Source organism: Notamacropus eugenii, chromosome 2 (assembly GCF_028372415.1).
Source record: "Notamacropus eugenii isolate mMacEug1 chromosome 2, mMacEug1.pri_v2, whole genome shotgun sequence".
Classification (NCBI taxonomy): Eukaryota; Metazoa; Chordata; class Mammalia; order Diprotodontia; family Macropodidae; genus Notamacropus; species Notamacropus eugenii.
The window spans coordinates 250614479-250635449 of record NC_092873.1 but is presented as its reverse complement, the minus strand read 5'-3'; the positions used below and the strand labels follow the sequence as shown (position 1 = coordinate 250635449).

Genomic DNA, 20971 nt, shown 5'->3' with positions numbered 1-20971 from the left:
GAAAGAATGTGAATTTCAAGAGATCTCAACCTTTAATTCCACCATGTTTTTCTTTGACCTGTTACAAAGCAGAGTGAGGTTAACAACAACATGCTAAGTTACAATCTGTCTCATAAAAGGAGAGTTAATTTCATCCAACAATGTGATCTTCTGAAGTACAAAAAGTCATAACAGTTGAAATGCAGTGAATTTTCATATCTGGAATAGAAATATTCTTCATCCATAGGCAGTAAACATGGGGTAGTTGAAGGGAATGGTTTTAGAACCTTAAGCGTCAAGATTGTGTGGAGTTTTTGCTAAACAGCTTAGAAACTCTGCATTTCATCTAACTTAAAAGAATTTATCTTTTTATATTAATGGGATGTGATCCTGTTAGAATTCAGTAGTTAGAAATTCAACTGGGTTGAATTGGGAAAAAAATGTGTAATTTAAAAATAGATTACATATTAAAATTTTTTCCCTCCCTGTTTGGTCCTTCAATGATTCTTCAGAAACCAAATTTTGAAACGTATTTCTCTTACATGACACATGGCATAAGCATGGGCCTTATTATGGAGTCCACCATAAGTTTCTGCAACAATTTAATTTTGTCAAAGAAAAAGAGAACTTAGACAGTATACCCAGTTAGTTTCTGATGTACTGTCCTAGCTGAAAGACATGAATATACTATACCAAAGCAAACATGCAATTTATGGAACATTAGTCTAATTTTGGACCCACTAGTCTTGAAAAGGTAAAACAGTTCTATTTGCTTCCCAGATGTTCAGATTTCCAGAAAGCAGAAATGTAGGATTTTCTTCAAGCCACCAAAAGATCCAGTTTCTTTTGTCTTTTTAAATACATGCTGGTGAAACCTAGAAAAGTGCTTTAAAAAAAAAAAAAAGATTGGGAGTTTCCTAAAGGAGAGTACTGCCTTCAATAATCATACGTAGTGTTGCACATTATTACCTGTTGAACTATTCACCATGTTGGGGGGCATGCTGTAAGGAGGGGCTTGTGGGTTCATCAAGCTGGAACTGTTGTTCATGGGCTGGCTGTAAGGAGAGCTGGAGCCTATAAGTCCACTTTGATTCATGCCAGGAAAACTGCCTTGCCTATGAAAGAGAAAGCACAGACACATGTGTGTTGATAACACATGCCTTATCAAACACAATAGAGAAGTTTAACATTGTGGTTTTCTGTGAGAGTTCACCTACTGCAGAAACAAGAGCAGTCATTTTTACCTCCACTTTCTTGTAGCAGGGGTGTGTGTATAGGAAACGTACTAATAACTAGCAAGTTTCATAAAGTATTTAGTGATTTTAAATCAGAGGTTTTCATACAGGTGACATAAATGGATAAGTTTTAAGAAAGAGTATGGTTCTTGGAGTCAGAAGACCTGAGTTCAAATCCAGGTTCCAAAACATTCTATGTAACTCTGGGTAAATCTCTTAATTTCTACATATCTCAGTTTCCTTATCTGTAAAATGAAGATACCATTACTTGCACTAATATCTACCTCACAAAGTTTTTGAGGATACAGGTATTAAATCTTTATGTTTCAGTTATTAAGTGTTTCAAGATGTTTAGAATGAGAAAGAATGGACAGGAGAAAAATAAGGGAAGGGGAGATGCAAACCAGAAGAAAAACATCAGAAGCAAAACAAACCAAGTTCTACTAAAAAACCAAGACCAACCCATCTGACCCTATTTACAACTACTACGGAGCCTCTCGAAAACCCTGCCCCTTCCTCAGAGAAGTAAAGGACTGTTATTTTAAGAAATTAATTTATTTGATCTTCTATGCAATTATTTGCCAGAATGTTTCCAGATTTTCAGATGTAATACTCAAGGACATTTATTTCTAAGATAACTTAAAAAAAAAACCAACTAATTCTGATGATTTAACTTCAATACTTAGAAATTATATTGCAAAAGCATTTGATTTTTAGCACTTCTGAACAAAATTATGGGTGGTATAGCTTAGGGAATGGTTTCTTCTACCTTTTTTTTTTTTTTTGGCCTCTCTATAAATTTCTCCTGAAGAGTAGTCCAGTGATATCATCTAAAGTTTGTCCCACCACCCAAACCTCCCCCCTAAAAAAGTTATTTTGTCCTTTGCTTGTTCGAAGACAAGCTTCTCTTCCCTGTGTAAAAAGGCAAAGGGTATTCTTTGATATGAAGGAGACACCATCACAGAGTGTCACTTCTCTGACTGCTTATAATGAGATGTGGGGGGAAAGGAATTTAAATTGCACAGTGGTACAACTCCCTTAGGAAAAATTACAAAGCCAAAAGAAAGATGACGACCATGTGGCAACAACTTTAAAAGGTTCTACCGTAATAGTCAAGCTTTTCTTATGTAAATATTGTATCTTAAAAAAAACTTTTCAAATTTTGGATAGTACTGTTTTATCTCATGAACAGAGTTGATGCGACAAATCTTCAGAAATTAAAGCACCAAAATGAAAAATGAAGATAGTAATCGGTGTCTGTTCCTGTGTAAAAAGCAAACAATTAAAAAAAAATGCTATGGATAGCCATGAGGATAAAGTAGGTTTTCAAAGCCAGTGTCTGCACTCAAATGCCTGCTTTTAATTTCAGCTGAAGCATTTACATTTTGAGATTGTAATAAAAATTAAAATGATGCAGACCACTGGTGGCAAGCAACAAAGCAAAGACAATGAGTGAAATTCTGGAAAATTCAGTGTTTCATTAGGTGTTTTTAAATTTGCGATTTTTTTTGCCAACCTTTCAAATTTATTTTCTTTTTTGATGTATTGTGAAAATCAGTCTTCTACAAAGTACTGCTTAGTGATGACCAAAGAATGATGGGGTTAGGGGCTGAGAGAGGATGGTTAAGGAGGGGTCTGGGAAGAAATGAGTCAGTCCTCCTTTCCCTCTCAATTCCATTGATAAGTTTCTTTGATTAAAGACTGCCTGACTGTGACAAACTGTGTTGAATCAGTGGAATAATGCAAACTACAGTCCATTAGGAACTGAGCTGAGATCACCAAACTCATTTTGATTAACCTCCAGGTCACTAAACACTTATAAATATGTTTCACAGCAGCTGCTAAACACTTCTATACGCTTAAGGTCAGAGCATCATTGGGTTGGTTTTTGGAGTTAACTCAAAAATATTTGGTTCACTTCTTTGATGTTTTTATTCAAAGAAGGTTGATACTTTGTTTAAGCAGCTGTCATAAAATAAAACAAATGGTATGCTTTAGGATTTACCTCTTGTTTTTCTCAAGGAAATGAATGGTGTACATGCAATCCTCAATTTAGGAGTGGGGTGTGTTCCAAAAGTTCATTTGTAAATTAGTTGTCGGAACTTGGGACACATTTCCCCTACAAAGATAATGCCATAAATAAGGGTTATGTTCCCTGGCTAGCCTGTAAAATTCTTTTGAATCCATAAAGTAATTGAATTATGTTGTTAATAGTAGCCCCAAGCGTTGAGCTTTCCAAGGAAAGGGCTGGTTTCTGGATGAAGACGGTAACATTAGCAGCTCTGGAGGTGGGGGCAGGGTGAGGAAAAGTACTGCAGCAGAAGAGAAGACCTCTAGGGTACATCTGTCACTCTACAGCAGGGGGCATTTCACTACTTGTATGACCTTGAAAAAGTCATTTTAACTTCTCCAGGCCTCAGTTTCCTTATTTATAAAACACTTGCTGATTACAGTGAGTGCCAGTAAGTACTGAACAATGAATACTAAGAAACAATAAACCAGGAATCAAAAGTGTTTTATACTAAAAACAGAATCCCCTAGAAAGCAAGTCCCTTAATCTATCTAAACCTTAGTCTTCTTATCTGTAAAACAGGAATATAACCTACCTCTTATGGTTATTGTGAGGATTAAATTATATAACCATACATAAAATTATAATGTAAATTATCTAACTATAAATCAATTTTATATTTATAGATATGTTATGCCTACGTTTGCATACACATATAACATATATAAACATATATAACATACATATTAATATATTGGTTGGTTGTCTTTCATTCTCAAAGAGCAGCAAAATGACATCACTACACTGAAGTCAAAAGTTTCAATTTGTCCTACTATGGTTGATAAGACCAACATGAACTTGTAATGCTCTATCATAGGTCAGGCACAAATAGTTTGTGTGAACATTTAGGGTGGATACTCTAAAGTTAGATAATCATTTTATCTAAATATATATCTATAAATATCTATTTATCTAAAATATAGTGTTAAAGGTAATCTGGATGGTAAGCTATTAGGAGGAAATTTCTGCCCCATGTCTGTAAATAGGAAGGTTGATCTCCTAGCGTTTTCCAGGACAATTTCCATGTCTCTAGAGCCTGTTGCTCTTACTTCCAGAGGATGGACTAGGTGGGGGGCACTTCTTAATTGGGAAGATGACCATTTATCCTGCCTACTCCAGTGGAATGTAAGAAGTAATTTCACTATGTTGAAGTGCTCTAAAGATGGAAGTTATAGTGTTTCTACAGTAAGGTCCTTCAATCACCAACACTACAGAGAAAGGAAGCTACCTAGAAGATCATTCTATTCTGTATCCTCAACAAAACAAGCTAGACCTGGTGTTGCTACGTATGTGGTCTAGGTGGGCATTCCAAACATAGATTTGTTCACTGCTAAAAGGAATTAATCCCTTTTCCAGTTTATTTCATATTTAATAAATCTTGCCGCATGACTGAACTTTGGCTCATACTTCATTTGATCATCTCCCTTAGCTGAATAAATAGCCCTCTCACAAGGCTCAACTCTTTTCTGTTTCAAATACCACAGTACATTACAAGTCAGACTCCTGTGGAAATGTTCTCATTCTCTTGCTTTTCCTTTGTTATTGAAGAATTTCATTAGGATTTACAACTTCATAATAGGAAGGGAAGGTGGAAAGAAAAGAAGGGAAAAAGAGTCTAATCGCCATGAGATGAGAAGAAATTTATTCTACCATGTTATCTAGTGCATGGTCAGTCCTATTTTTTTGGGGGGGGAAGGAGGTGATTTAAAGTGCTGACATTTATTATCCTACTAAGTAATATTAAAAATCCTTTATACTTATTAAATCCAGTTTTCCCATTATAGTCATTTAACATAATGTGATCATTTTTTAAGGAAAAAATACCAGGATAAAAGAATAATTTTTAGAACCATTAAATTACATACAAAATTAATAAGAATAATTTTTTGGTAGTCTGTGGTGTGGGCTGCAGTTAGAATCAATTTAAAGCTATCGCTCCCTTCAGACTTTCAGGCAGGTCATCCCCTAGAGATGGGAGACAATACTGTATGATGGCAAGGAAACTGGGTGATGATTTATGCGTGTGTGTGTGTTTCCATATCCTTTTCAAGAGTACAATATTAGGGACATGGTGGTAGACAGGTAATGGCGAGTGAAAGCAAAATTTTTATTAGATCTTTGCCAACTTCTTTTCAGGAAAGAGATTTGTCCTTTGGTTTGGATGATTCTTAGGCACGTAAGAGGAAACAATTCCTCCTGGGAAAAGTATACGTCTCTAGCGCCCAATAATTCCTGTGGGCACTCAATCCCAGATGAAAATGGAGAAAAGGGCCAATTGACCACTATCACTAAAAGTGTGCTCATAAATACAGCTTTTGAGGAGTTTGCCAAAAAATCACTGGCAAATGTGAAGAAGCAAGAGGGGTCACAATGGAAAACAACAAATGACAGCCATATAGTACAAAGTGCTGAGTTTCAGAAATTGGGAGCAAATTATTTTATGGAAGGAAACATGACCTCTGTGAAATAACTGAGCACTTCAGGGTCTTACTGATCACTGCTGCAATGGGTGATTTATAGGACTCAAGATGAAAAGCTTCTTATCCACCCCAACTTCAGAAGGCCGCTCACTTGACTTTATTACACATTAGCTGGTTTATAGATGGGATTCTTATCTGTGGGGTAGACAAAAATCTCTAACTACAGCAACAAACAGATCCTGTGGACGGAATACAAGAAAGTGCAGGAGATCACAGTTAATTTTCTCATTAGGTATTAAAAAATTTGACTGAGGTAAGACTGGGGTGGGGGGAAGAGGGGGAAAGTGAGGGAGAGATGGGAAAAGAAAAACAAACAGCCCTCCAGCACCCCCGCCTGCCAAATTAAAAAACCCAACCAGCCAAAAAAAGTACCTCTTCCAAAACAAAATGTGCTCTTTTTCAAAGGCAGCCTATGCTGTAGCTTGACCCTTTGGCTTGTGAACATTAGGTTTTCATTTCCAGTGGGTCTTTAGCCCTATATGGCTTTTGTAATAAATTACTGCTGCCCTCATTCTCCAGAACCTTAACCTACAATGGCTGTGGCGGTAACTGCATGAAGGTATCTCAGGGGGTAATTGGGGTAAACATTTTAAAAGAATTTTTTGTTGTTGTTATGCTGACACATTGCTAAGGTAGCCCCTGATTGCACACTGAGAAAATGACTGTGTTAGGCTGCACTCACAAATCACAGTGTACTGACCAAATTGCCCTCTGCTTATCTGTGCCAGGTCTGCAGAATGACAATATTCTCTCTCTTTTAAATGTCAAAAGCATGATTTGGGGGTTTGTTATTTAAACACAGTGACCTGCACAATTGCCAGAAGTACTTTATTTAAATCTGTCTTGAGTTGAGACTAGATGTAAGTGTTTATAATCTGTCATGCTATGACACCAAATGGGTTATTATAATGAGAGTAATTCAGGAGTATGTTTCTGTAAATGCATTTTCCTGACTTCTCTCCTCCTTCTTAGTCCAAACACACACACACATAATTTTTTTTATGGGTTTTCCCTTCACCCACACAGGAGCTACCTAAAACAGTACACATTCATCTGCCAACCAAAGACATAGCACTGATGAGGAAAAGGAATGGACAGCAATTTTTAAATGACCGTTTCCTATGGTTCAGCGTGAAGGCAGCAAGGAAAGAGTGATTTTCCACTGACGCTGACATCTATCAGATGAAGACATCAGTCTAAAAATCCACAGAACGTATTATAAGCATGTTTGGAAATATTTGTGTTTAAAGTAAAATAAACCAAATTAAACTAAATAAACTAAACTAGAATAAAAATAGAATTTCTCCTCTTTCTACATGAGGATGCTAAGGTCTTAAAATTGAAAGAGCTGGCAATTCCTTCCTTCAACAAAGTAAAAGAGGGGCCTCTGCCAATATATTTTGGTATTAAATGAATTCTAGGAGCTGGTGGTACAGTGGATAGATAGAATGCTACATCTGGAGTCAGAAAGACTCATCTTCCTGAGTTCAAATCCAGTCCCAGACACTTACTAGCTGTTTGACCTTGGGCAAGTCACTTAACCCTGTTAGCCTCAGTTTCCTCATCTGTCAAATGAGATGGAGAAGGAAATATCACTCCAGTATCTATACCAAGAAAACTCCAAATGAGGTCACAAAGAATCAGACATGGATGAACAATCATAACTGCCAAGGGTTGTGGTGAAGATCAAATGAGATAATAACTGTAAAGAACTTAGCACAGTGCCTGGACACAGGAAACACTTAATAAACACGTGCTGATGTTTGGTGATGATAGTTCAAAGTGAGAAGTAATAAATGCCTGAAATAGAGTGGCAACTGTGAGATATGAAGAACATAGAGCTGAGGAGGAGTGGGGAGGGGAACTGCAGGGGGAGAAGCAAGGTGAAGAGCCGACAACAACACTCTAGAAATATGTGGGAAAAGAAGATGCTTTTATAACAAAGACAGAAGTTCCATTCTGATGCATGTTCTCCAAAAATACCACACTTGAGAATACATCACTCAATTAATAAACAAGCATTTATTAAGTGGCCAGTATGTGCTAGGGGAATAAAAAGAGAAAAAATGAAACAATCCCTACTCTTAGGTAGCATATATTTTAATGGGGGGGGGGGGGGGGCAAGTAACATATACAGGTACATGCAGAATAAAGATAAAGACAACTTATACAAAAAAATACAACACAGTGAGAGAGGGCAGGCATTAACATTTGGGGGCAGACAACCATGAAAGGTTTTTTTTATAGAAAGTTGGGCTGTATATTGAAAGAAGAGAATCTATAAAGCAGGGCTCAGCAGGCAATGCATGCTAGGAATGGGGGGCAAGAGAAGGGAGGAGAGTCAAGGGTAAGAAATGGGAGAACACGTTTGGCTGAATTGAAGAATGGAAGGGTGAGTGGGAGGCAATAAAAAGTACAATGAAGCTGGAAAGATACACAAATAGTCTTTGCTTTTAAGAGATATTAGGAAGTTTAAGGAAACTGTGGGTATTAATTAGGAGGTAGCCATAACAAGCTCTGTTTTGGATATGTTAAGTTTGAGAAGTCTCTGGACTATCCAGTTTGAAATACTAATAGGCAACTGGTAATGCAGGAGTGAAGAGAGGGACTAGATATATTGATGAAATAGAAACACAGATAATAATTAAAGACATAGGAGGAGGGTCAGAGAGGAAAAGAGGGAGGAAGAGATGCATGAATGGGGAAGGGCTAGGACGGAGCCTGAAAATTATGCATGCAAATTATATTCACTAGTGAATAAGTTTTGTTGGGACAACATGCCAAACTGCTGATTCATATATATTTTTCTCATATATATTTTTCTTCATACATCACAGTATATATATTAATTCACAATTCACTCTAACTCAAACGAGAGTGCCTATTAACAAAATTAAACATATTAACACTGAAAGTAAGGGCAACGGGTCTTCATTTAAATCTATGAGTAATCAGGAAATCAAGAACTCAGGATCTCCAATAGTCCTGGTGTCTGCCATGTTTGTACACACACACACACCCCTTATATTGTATGCCATATTTTAAATCTTTTTGTCTAAAACCAACTAATTTTATACACACACTGGAATGAGGCCAATTTCCAAAATGTTTAACTTGGTAAAGAGTCTTCTACAGAAGCGCATATGAGAATTTAGTCAATTACTTATTCTAGATGACTTCAAATCTAGTATTGGGAGAGGAGGGGGAAAAACACAGAACAACAACTGAATGGCCAACCTCCAGCCAATTTTCCGTGTGACTAATCCATTAGTATGCCCATAACAACCACGAGATTAGCAACCTTGGTGGCCAAATAACATATTATTCTTGACATGGGAGCTGCTCTGGCTGGAAACCAAGCCCTGTGTGAAAGTGCAGTGGTACTGGGTGCCATCAGTCCAAAGACAAAGAGGAAAAAGGAAGAGCTTCTGACTTCAAATTATAAATTAGTATTAAATGTATAGTCTCACATTTTTTTGTTTCTTTTAAACTTTCACGCAAGGAAATACACATCAGTTAATCAACAGTTGCTTCTATGTGGCTCGCAAGTGTTGCAATTTGTCCTATGTGAGAGCCCAGTTCCATAGTTCCCTCTTTACTGGTCACATTTGGGGGATCTATAATGTTAGCTGCTTTCTTGGAAATTAAATGGCAATGTTGTCTTGCTAAAAATTACATAATGTATAACACTCCCTAAGTATAAGACAATCACCTAATATTTTTTAATCAACGTAATAAAATGTTTCATTGATTCCTATTGTATCATGAATGGGCAAGTGAGGTGAGTAGATGGCACCCACGTTGGTCTGTCTTATTTTTAACCGGTAACAGTTGCTAGCGACTGCTCTTATCAAGAGGTTCCTATGTCCAAAACAGAAAATGGCTCAACAGGAAAAGCGCTAGCTCTTAAGGGATGATGAGTTGAGTTTTGGTTCTGAAGCAAAGAATTCAATTAAAAGCAAAAACAAAATGAAAACTCCTCTAACAATCTTGAGGAGAGTGGGTGCGTTAGAAGAGTTGTAACCTATAGTAATCTGTGTTGGCAATTTCAGCTAGGACCCAAGTTCCAAAGAGAGGAAGCCTGACTTTAGCCATTACTGGAACTGATGGCTCCCTGTAAGTTCTCATGTGTTGTGACTTAAAAAAAAGTTTTCTTTTCATAGCTTTCGTTTTTATATTTATAGAATTTCTCCCAGTATATCCCCTTCTGAGAAAGCCATGCCATATAACAAATAACATTTAGTTTTTCAAGAAAAAGACATTCTCTATTTTTTATTTCTGACTGGCTCTTTTCTATTTCACACACACACACACACACACGAACACATTTCCTTTCATTCTATCCTTTCTGCCTGTGACATTGCTTTCTCTTTATTCTCCTACCTGCCTAATCAACCCTTAATCTTCTTGGCAGAAACATTTATCACCATCTCCTAATATCTAGTCAGGCTTTCCAGTCCCAAACCCCAGAATCTAGTTAGTTGAATTCAAGTAAACACCTCCTATTCATAAAGGTACCATGCTGGAAGCTGAGGAAAGAAAGGGAAAAAGAGAAAGATGGAGAAATAATTTTTGGTCCAATGGTCAGATTAACAAGTTAGTGGGAGGTAAAGGTGTCAAAGTAGTAAGCAAAGAACTTTCTTTCTAGAAGATTAGGGATGACAGAGGAGAGACATGAGATAACAGTTTGAGAGGATGGCAGGGTAGAATTTTTTTTTTTTTGGATAGTGTGGGAGGGGAAGAGGGAGTCTACAGATAAGAAGAAATGGCAGATGAGAAACAAGAAAGGAATTATCAATAGCCCTAGAAGAGACATGGAGTGATGGGGAGGACACAGATAAAAGAATTAACATAGGCAATCAAAGGATCATCATTTCCTCAGAGACAAGAATAAAGGAAAAAAGGCTGGATAAATATTAGGAAGGGTTTTATAAATGTGGAGCAGAAAATAAAAGTTTATGACTTGATGGTTCAGTCTTCTCAGAGTAGTAAGCAATGACATCTGCTGGGGATAGGTGTGGAGTAGAGGGGTAATACACTTTAGGAGAGAAGAGAAAATACAATCAGAAGGGAGGGCAAAACAGACATTATAAGGCAAGAATAAAAGTTCTGACATACATCAATAAAGACCCATTGTAGACAACACGAATTTTAGTTGCCCTGGTATATGCACGGTGCTCAATGATGGTCTGATCCCTTCCAATGACATTCAGAACCTTGGGAATATAAATAGAGAAGGAAGGTGGGGGGAGGGGGAGAAGAGAATCCTAAGATTGAGGGTTGGCAGTGTGAAAAATTCTTGATTTAAATTCTTGATTTACTATTGTAATACTCTCTGGTATTTATTATGAGATTATTAGGAATCTGAAAAGAACAATCACTCCCTCATTTTTACCTTTTAATGTGTGGCTGAATATTTTGAAATGTGAGTAGGGCACAGTTTAGGCATTGCAAATCAATACTCATATTCTTTTTCTATGTCTTATGAAAGATTTTATGATACAGACATACCCTCCTACAGCCCCCCAGAGTTATTTTTCATGTATAATCATGATAACTTATATGGATTTTAAAAAGCCACAGGCTCACTGTGCCCTGCTTCTTTCCTCCAAAAGAAGATAGTTTCTTTCATATACATTTATAAGGTAGGTCTATATAATGATTCTTTTCCATGTATAAACTCTGGAGATGAAAGGGATCTTGGAGGTCACTTCCTTTAACCCCACTTTTTGATGTCTATCAGGTAACTAGCTTTTTTTTACCAAAATGGCTTCCCTGAAATTGTTCCCAAAGTACTGATTAATTATCCTCGCTTTTTCTCTCACAACTACCTGAGACATAGAGCTTTAAGAGTGTTCTATGGTGAGAGGCACTCCCTTTTCAGAGTGAGAGGAAAAACATTAGCTGGGCTCTGACCTACAGTAATTAAGAGTTGATGATAACCACCTCTCTGGATTGTGAACCCTGGCTTCAGTCTCCTGGCCACATGGTTCCACTGTGAAGTTCTGCGTACTGGCAGACATACGAAAATGAACCAGGATCCTGATCTCCAAAGGCACTCCAAAGATTTGCACCTTAAGCATTTTTCTTTGGTTGCCAGAAAGCTCAAAGTAGCAGTGTGATGCTCAGCGGCATATCGAGGGAGACAACAGCACCAGATAGCCAAGTGCTGTCTTTTTCTCATAGGCAAGTTTCTCCATGAGCATGCCTTGCCCAAGAATTCCAGGCTATTTATTAATTTCCTGCTAATTAAACTTGTAAGTTTATGAATTGAAGCATTCATGACTACATGCAGCTTTGACAAGGTGCAAATGGCACAATTCTTCTGTCTAGTAAAATACGGTTCATAATACTTTCTGGGAAGAAAAGCAACATTATTGATAAGGCTACAATCTGTTCTGCTGCATTTCTGCCTAGAAATCCTATCCTCTTTAAGGTCTTTATTTCAATTGTCGTGTATTTAAAGATTGCCATTATTTAAAAGATGGCATTTGTTTAGGGTTTTGCCACCCGAAGAAACCCTGGCTTAAGGAGTTCACTTACATAGATGAGAATGTTGGGAAAGTAACATTTTGAAAGTAAGACTGAGTAAATAAAATTTTATCTTTATGTTTACATACTTCTTTCACCCTAAGGCAGGAGTTAACCTTATTATGTGTCTTGGATCCTTTCTCAGAATAATGTTTTTAAATGCATAAGAGACATAGGATTATGAAGGAAACCAAAGGATAGTTAAAATAAAGATGTGGACATTTTCTGACTGAAGTCCATTCACATACTCTTTGCGGGCTGGGGTGGGGTGGGGGGAGGAGAGTAGACCCTGGGTTAAGAACAATTGCACTAAGGAGTCATCATTATCTGACAAACTTTTGAAAGTTGATGACACATCATTTTGTCATTCCAGTAATCATGAGGTGCTACCTGGAATAATGCATATGAAACCATCCTCAAAGTCAAACGGAATTTGATGGGTGATCCCAAGCAAGTCACTTAACCCCTCAGTGCCTCAGATAATCTCTGGGAATGTAAGCTGCAGATTTACTTAAGCAGAGGGAGTCCCATTTATCAGGACGGCCCCAAACCAAAGAAATCCGAAGTACAGACCACTCCCATTCCTCCCCCCTCCCCCCCCAAAAAACTCCAAATTTGATTAAAGTACTTATATGCCTAGAAGTATTTGCTGCAGCATGAATAGAGATATCACTTGACATTTTTAAAGTTTCCCTGTAGCTTATACACTAAAGGGAGCCTAGTCAGAAACATTAGTTAGTTTACTAATTAAAAGGATGTTTAACACTGTGGCAGTTAGGTAGCACAGAGCATACAGTACAAGAGTTCAAATCCAGCCTCAGACATTTAACTGCACTGTCTCAGTTTCCCAAACTCCAAAAATAGAGATAATAATAGCACCTACCTCAAAGAGTTATCATGATGATAAAATGAGATATTAATGGTAAAGTACTTTGCAAACCTCAAAGCACTGTATAAATGCTAGCTCTTATTAAATCAGGTAACAGACTGGAGGAGTAAATGCTAAGGAATATTGGAGTCCTTCCCATCCTCTGCCACTCATTAACACCAATGATTGTTCTCAACATCATCTGCAGCTGCTGCAGAATTTTTGACAGGAGTAGGACAATGTTCAGGTGATTCTTACATACTGACATCACTTTGATTTAGTAAAACTTAGAAAGCACCAGCAAAGTTGTTTGCTCCTAGCTAAAGGAACTCCTTTTCTTCACAGACCTAGCACCTAAACACAAATAATGATTACAGACAGAGAAAACCGCTTCAGGGTTTGGTTGCTCCACTCCCATCCTCCCAAGCAAGGAAACAGAAATAAACCTTCCCTCCTAAAAATGACAAAACATTTTCACAGATATATCTGCATATCAGTCCTTTCCAGAAGACCCACCAACTTCCCCACCCATCCTAAATCAAGGCCAGGGCAATTAAATTTTAGGAGAGACAACACTATGGAGATAAGGCACAGATTACCTTTAGCCACAGGCCTAATTGTTTTAGAAGTTGACATCACAGAGTCACACTGCTGACTCTGGAAAGCCAAATGTGTGTGTATGGGAGGGTCCTCTGAGCTGACCGATAGTTTTATTGTCAATAACTACATTCTTCCTAAGGGTTCTATTTTAAACTGAGAACTGAGGGTTTGGCATGCCAAGTGCGTGAAGGTGAAAACCGGTGTCAATGGAAGTTCCAATGCTGATTTATTACCTGAAAAATGGGGGGGGGGGGGGGAGAAGGTGGAGATGAATAGATTGGGGGTATAAAGTGTGGTCCCTCTTAGACACCTTGTAGAGAATAGGTCAAAAATAGTTCCCTCATATATTATTCAAATAAGATAATGTATGGAAAGCACTATAAAGCAAATGTGCATATTGTACACATGTAATTATTATAACTAATGGCATAAGATTCCTCTTCAGCCTCATTTGCACCTTTATCCTTAATTATTTAAGCAGATGATACCTCATGGCATTAAGGGAATAAGAGTTTTGATTAGGGCAGGGAGGACCATGTGGACTTCTTTGGTTGAGAGAGTAGGCTTTCACTGGGGGATGGGCTTTGCATAGTCAGAACATACAAGAAAAAAAGGCATGGTCAAAAGAACTGGGATCACAGGTGACACAGACAAACTTGAAATTCTGACTGCAGTTCTGGCAAAAGTTTTGAGCCACTGAAAATCTCTGCTATCTTGCTATCTCTGCTAACTTGTTAATGAACAAGTTAAAGCAACAAGAGGACTAGTTTGGAAGAATATAAATGTCACTTTCCCCCAATCAGTTTAGTCCAGCTGCTCCCAGTTAAATCTGGTGGCCATCCATCCAATTCCCAGCCTTTCCGTTGGGAAGAAAGAAGGAGGGGGGCCAAGGGAGCATTAAGAGGATGCATTATTTATCTGGCCTCCAGCTCTTGCTTTTCCTTTACTATCATTCGAGGATTCTGAGGTGTTTTTTTTTCTTATTTACAGGACTTTCAGAATGCTGAGTTATTTTATTTCATATGGTACTTTTTCATACCATAACATTCTAATTCATACTTTAGTATTTTTTGATGAGCTGATTCACAAATAGATGTCACTTAGTAGTTCTATAACTTTGTATCCAACAACTTTAAAAGACTGGATTAGGTTCAGAATTTTATAACACATGCTTTTGTATCTGGGTACCAGTAGCAAGTAGAGCATCTTTGGGGATCTTGTTCTGTTCATTAGCCTGAATCTCTATGTAGAAACCTTAGAAAATCTCTAGACTGGAAATGCTCTGATGGCTGGCTCCAATTCTATATTTATTCACAAGTACGCTAGCCACATTCACAACATATTTTATTATTCACCATTAGAGAGAGAAAAACTCCCACCCTCAAGTCCAAAATCCTCCCAGAAAGAAACCTATTAGCATCAGTGTCTAATGACAATCCCAGTCTAGGAGAAAACTGGTACTCTTTGGATGCAAAGGCTGCTTATCTGATGACCCCTCACAGAGACTGGCCTCTCCTTTTCTTGTCCCCTGCTCCCTCTTATATCTGAAAAGTCCCTCCTCAAGACACTGTGTACACCTCTGGGGCTGTGCACACTAGCAATCATGCAAGTGTACATGTGCATGTGGGTGGTCACGATGTCTCTGTGGATATTTTGTATGCGCTATGTACACACTGTTAGTACCTTGGTTAAGAGTTAAGTCAGGACCATGGTGAGCAAAATGCCTGGCACACAATAGGATTTCATAAATACTAGTTGGCTGATTGATGGAAGGTTTTTGTGGTATTTTCCCAAAGCCCAAGAATCACTATTCCTGGGATATTCTATACAAACTGACACATGCTAATACAGAGGTCCTGCATTAAACCCCATTATGTTACAGAGAATCTTTCTAGATTCCAAAATTTAAAGGTCTCAAAATTAAGGTAGAAATATAGGAATGCATTTAACCACAGAAATGAATGGAGATTCTATTATGGTCTTTCTAACTTTCTGTCTGTGACTTTCATTATCTTTTTCAGTTAATCAGCATTTTAGAAACAAACAGCCCAAGAGATAAAGGGTTAAACTTTTAAGCAATGCAACCACTCACTATTCTCTGAGCATGTGGACCCATTATGGGAAAAACCAGCTATAACCAGGGCTTGAAATGTTTTGAAGATTTTTTTTTTTTACCCCTTTCCCTTTGACATTTTAATGCACTGTCTCCATTAATATATTTCCTTGCCAGTGGCTCCTAGTCCATCAGCAATACTGCATTATCTTGGCCAGGGAGAAAATAATATGGAAAGAGTGCTTTGCTGGCACCAACAATGTGGGATATGAATTATAAATGCATAACACTGAAGAAAGGCAGCTGAAAGATGTGTATGTGAGTGTGTAAAATATGTCTATCTGTAAAATATGTGCACGAGACAAAGACACAAGCAATCTTGTGTAGACAACAAGATTTACTAACACACTTCTGTATTTATAAAATAAAAAAAAATTACTTTTCTCAGAATGGAAGCAAACTTCTATTCATTTACTTTTACATAATCATGAAGTTACTTCCTCCATAACACAGTGACTGTCCTCCACAATGTGTCTAGAGACTTTCCTCAGCTGAGGAGGCCTTTAGACTTAACTAATTCTAACAAAAATCCTCACAACTATTGAGTAAAAAAAAGAAGTTTAACAGTTTATAGATGTGACAGAAATAGGGAAAAAAAATTATGTAATTTATTAAAATTAAGTTATTTCAGTGAGTAAGGCACCTGATATGACTTTAAAAAAGGTAAAACTATCAAATTAGGGTGTGTTCTCTGGATAGAAAGTTGGCAAAACAGGATTGTTCAGTTGCTTGAGTTTTTTGATTCTGAACAGTGAAACAAACCAGAGAAAAATGCTCTGTTTTATGAGCTGGAAGATGGGCTGCTTTGGGTGATCTAAACTCAGCAATCACATAAAAGGAGATGATTTGGCTCAGGTCATGCATTTTATGTTTTCAAAACAGGTCAAAAGCAATTTTGTTATTCAGATACAGCAAAACAACAACAAAAAACACCCAGGTCGCTGTACTAGGCATGTCACTAAGGTTTTAAAATATGAAATATATTTAGAATCTTAAGAGATAAATTCGTACTAATGGAGGCAGATCATTTTATTTTATTTTATATAATTTCCTTCCCATATATACATATGATTCTCCATAACAGCTCTTTCTATAAATTGTTCTTCTATCTGAGGGTCATTGAGACTCTAGAAAAAGGGATGCTTGCTTGGTCTTTGGGCTAAAATAAAGTATCTGAAGATATATAAAATATCTATAGTATTCAATTTGCATCATTCTCATGTAGTTGTTTTACATCTGTCATTCAGAACCCGCCAGAGTCCCCAGCCATTTTCTCCTTTATAGAGGAAGAGCTCCCAAATGCAAGACTGTCTTGCTGGTGAGTAACTGCAGCAACTCATCTCTTCGGAGACCAAATTCTTATGTAACAGTCAGACACAACAATGAAGATTTTTAAAGATATGTTTGCACTACCAATTAAGATGACTAAGGAAGGGAAGAGGGAGAAAAGAATCCAAATACATCTGAGTGGCAGAAACTGTACAATCACAGCATTTCATCTTACAAGATGATAGGGTCCAGATGCAAAGTGTCTACACTACACAGAGGGATCTGAATCAGAATCTACGGAGCCATCAGTTCCTTCTGGGGTGCAGCTAAGAAGGCGAGCATACGTGAATGATGCAAAGAATTCAGATTTACTGGCGGGAAGTGACTATATTATAATAACTATTTTCTAACAAGGTTAATTTTTAGAACCTAGAGGCAAATAAAATTTAAACTCTGCAGTTCTCTTAGAACAGGGTAAAATGTTAAAAATCTATACAGGAACAGTGGCAGAAACATCTTTCCAATAATGAAGATCTTCATTAACTCGTACAGTATATGGATAGTGGGATCTAGGGGGCAGGTAGGTGGTGCAGTGGATAGAGTGTTGGGCATGGTGTCAGAAAGATCCCTCTTCCTGAGTTCAAATCTGGCCTCAGACACTTCCTAGCTGTGTGACTCTGGGCAAGTGACTTAACCTAGTTTGCCTCAATTTCCTCATGTGGTAAAATGAGCTGGAGAAGGAAATGGCAAACCATTCCAGTATCTTTGCCAAGAAAACCCCAAATGGTGCCATTCAGTCAGACATGACTGAAACAACTGAACAATCACCATGGTGATGACAATGGAAACAAATATGACCTAGTACCTACTAGAAAACCTATATAAAGCAGATTTGGTGTGACAAGGGAAAGAGAGATCAGGACACAAAGTTTCTTGGTGTTCTACACTATAATGATAGGGTCTAGAGTTTGTTTCATATGCATGTAAATTAACTCAGGCTATGGACAGTTGAACTTAGCAATTCATCTTCTATGTAAAAATGGGAACAAAACAGGTAATTATACATAATACCTGTAAAGATAGCATCTTTATACAACCAAATTCCACATCTACTAGATCACATTAGCAAGTCATAAATAATGAGTTTATTTCTTCCTCAAAAGACACTGAGAGGAAAAAAAAGGCACGAAAAAGTGCCTTATCCTACTCGACGTGGGGAGGGGGTGATCCCTACACTGTGTCCACTCCTAGTAATGCATTTACTAAAATTGCTTGCGTAAACGAGTTAAGTTTATGTGTTTTTCCTTTATGGTGCCTTATACCCAACTAGCTAAGAAAGTCTGAAGCATAATTGCCATACTATTTCATTTTTATAGGAGCTTTCTGTTTCCATCTAATTGCAGACGTCCATACGTGCACATGCCCACTCTCTACCTTCGTCACTCATTTGTCTCTTTCCCGATTGCCTCCTGTGCGCTGCTCCTGCTGCAGCCCTTTTGGGATTCTGACTTGAGAGAAGTGCCATTATGACAAAGACTCTGACTGGGGAGCTTCTGAAAGGCCTAGAATTCTTACAATTGGACCCAACAGGGACTAGAATTTAGTAAAACTGGCTTTTCCAGTTGTTACCTTTATATGATGAAGCGAGCAGATAGTATCTGTGTGTGTGTGTGTCTGTGTTTGTGTGTGTATGTGTGTAGAAGGGTGGTGTTTAAGCTGTTATAAACAGGCAAAGCAGAAGTCTTCTTAAAAAATCCAAGTTTCTGAAAGCACAGTTGGACAGAGGCCATCAAACATACTTTTTTTTTTTAAGTGACAGTAAATAGTACATATACGTAATGGATGAAGCATGAAGGAAAGGAAGGGAAAAGATTTGCAGTACAACAAGATAAAACCCCACAGCTCTCAGAGGTCAGGCTGCAAGATTGTATGCTTCTGTTAGACATACGTTAGGAGGTTCACGTGCAAGGCTTTCCAGGAATTGTCCTTTTTCTCATTTTTAATTAAAGAGGAGGTGGTTCTATTGTAAGGACTATACCTGGAGATAGCCTGCTGAAACTCAAATTTTGATCTTCCAGCTCTGGTTAGCTAACATTGATTTTCTGCCCCAGTGGAAGTGATTTTACTTTGATGCATGCCATTTAAATTCATTTTACACAGCTGCTTAATGTGGCTTGGCAAGCTGCACCCAAACCAGCTTTGTGCGTCTAAATGGGACTCCTGAGTTGGTAAAGGACAGATCCTATGGATTAGTAGCTGATGATAAATGCTTCTTTCCCTACACTGATTTCTTTCTATTGACTCAGGAGTTGACCTTGAAGGGTACTGCTACAAGGAACACAATTTTCTTACTACACTTTGGTGTGCTACAAGAAATTTTATGTCGATTTTTTTTAGTCTTCATTTAGAGATGTTTTTAGAATTCAGAACATAGTTTTGCAACTAAACTTATTTGTCTCCAAAGGTAACCTAAGTGTAAAGCTTAGAAAAAAGATGACATGAAGTATTTCTGACAAGTGGGAAGAATGAAACTGAGCATAAACAGAATTTGTTAAAGAATTTTCCCTTCATAAATCACTGAGGGCCTCCCTCCCTATTATCTTTAAAATAGCCATTGAACATTACTTTCTATATAAGGAACAATTATATCTGGACTAGCTTCAAGACTACTAACTGAAATTCTTAATTGGTCAGTGACTTAGTAACAATACATTGTAGGCTAGAAATGGAGACAAGTTTTTGACATTAGAGGCACCTGATCATAGAAAAAGAGATGGGAGGAAAGAGTAACTGAAATCACGGCTACTTTCCTAAGTGAAATTAAGCGATGCATAATTCTTATGTTGTAACTGATGAGAATATGGCAGCAGAGAACTTAGAATGTAAAGAATTTAGTTGGAAAGGAAAATGTTAATTGTGTTTTATGAGCTGTTTTTGTGGACCCCATCCCACATCCCCTGGTTACTTCTGCAGCTTTAAAACTCCTTAGGAAAGGGAAATTAACAAAAATCTTTGGAACAGATATTTGCTCAATGATGAAATAATGAAACTCCTGGTAAGTCCCATTTATAACTTGTGTCACCTCTACTGTCTCTTGTCTAATGGGACAGTTGCGCTCTGAATTAAGAGATGAGAGAAGAAGGGGTTCACTGCAGTGGTAGTAATGAGAATAACACAGTAATGATAACAATGTCGCACAGCACAGTTCCTGGACAAAACAATGACAACAATGGGGGTAAAAATGATGCCTGGACTGGGTTTTCCTTTCTGTAATAAAATTCTTCATTTCCCTTTCAGGCGCGAGGGAGAAGCAGCATGCCAAAAGCCGTGCAAGGGCAGTATATACATGGGGGTAGGTGGCATGCAGATTTTCACCACACTGTTACAGAACTGTTAGTAGGAATGAAAAACTGAAACAAAAACCAAAAATAAAACAAAACAAAACCCACCCCCCACCCTCTCTATGATGCATTTCCTCTTAAATCTTTTAACTTTTTTTGGAATTGATATTTCTTCAGCAGCCATGTGGCATGTCATAAACAATTTTAAAAAGGAAAAAAAACAAACCAAAAAAATACTGCAAAGGTCCCACAGCAAGTCCAGTTTACATTACTACCTACCCGTACTGGTCAGGCTGGTGCATCATGGGAGCCTGAGCGTTGCCATAGTTGGGGTGCTGGGAAGAAAACATGGGACGTCCGCCAGCCCCAGACTGGCTGGGATAAGCAGGCGACCTAATGTATGGTGGCCTAAAGTAGAACAGAAGAACAGCCTCTTTGGATTTATTCTGAAGCATATGTAAGAATCACCCTGTCCACTACACGT

At 37.8% G+C, this 20971-nt stretch overlaps 1 protein-coding gene across 9 annotated transcripts in view; it reads right to left on the bottom strand.

The window, feature by feature from the left end:
- The window catches only part of ARID1B (AT-rich interaction domain 1B), a 551978-nt gene that overhangs the window by 41024 nt on the left and 489983 nt on the right, over window positions 1-20971 (bottom strand). For 5 of the 9 annotated variants that reach the window (XM_072643769.1, XM_072643770.1, XM_072643767.1 and 2 more), the window contains 2 exons: window positions 20767-20895; window positions 949-1094 (listed from right to left, as the gene is read on the bottom strand). In XM_072643769.1, coding sequence (XP_072499870.1) covers window positions 949-1094; window positions 20767-20895 — 275 coding nt within the window. The remainder of the gene's footprint in view (window positions 1-948; window positions 1095-20766; window positions 20896-20971) is intronic. The other 4 variants (XM_072643771.1, XM_072643774.1, XM_072643773.1 and 1 more) reach the window with 1 other exon arrangement.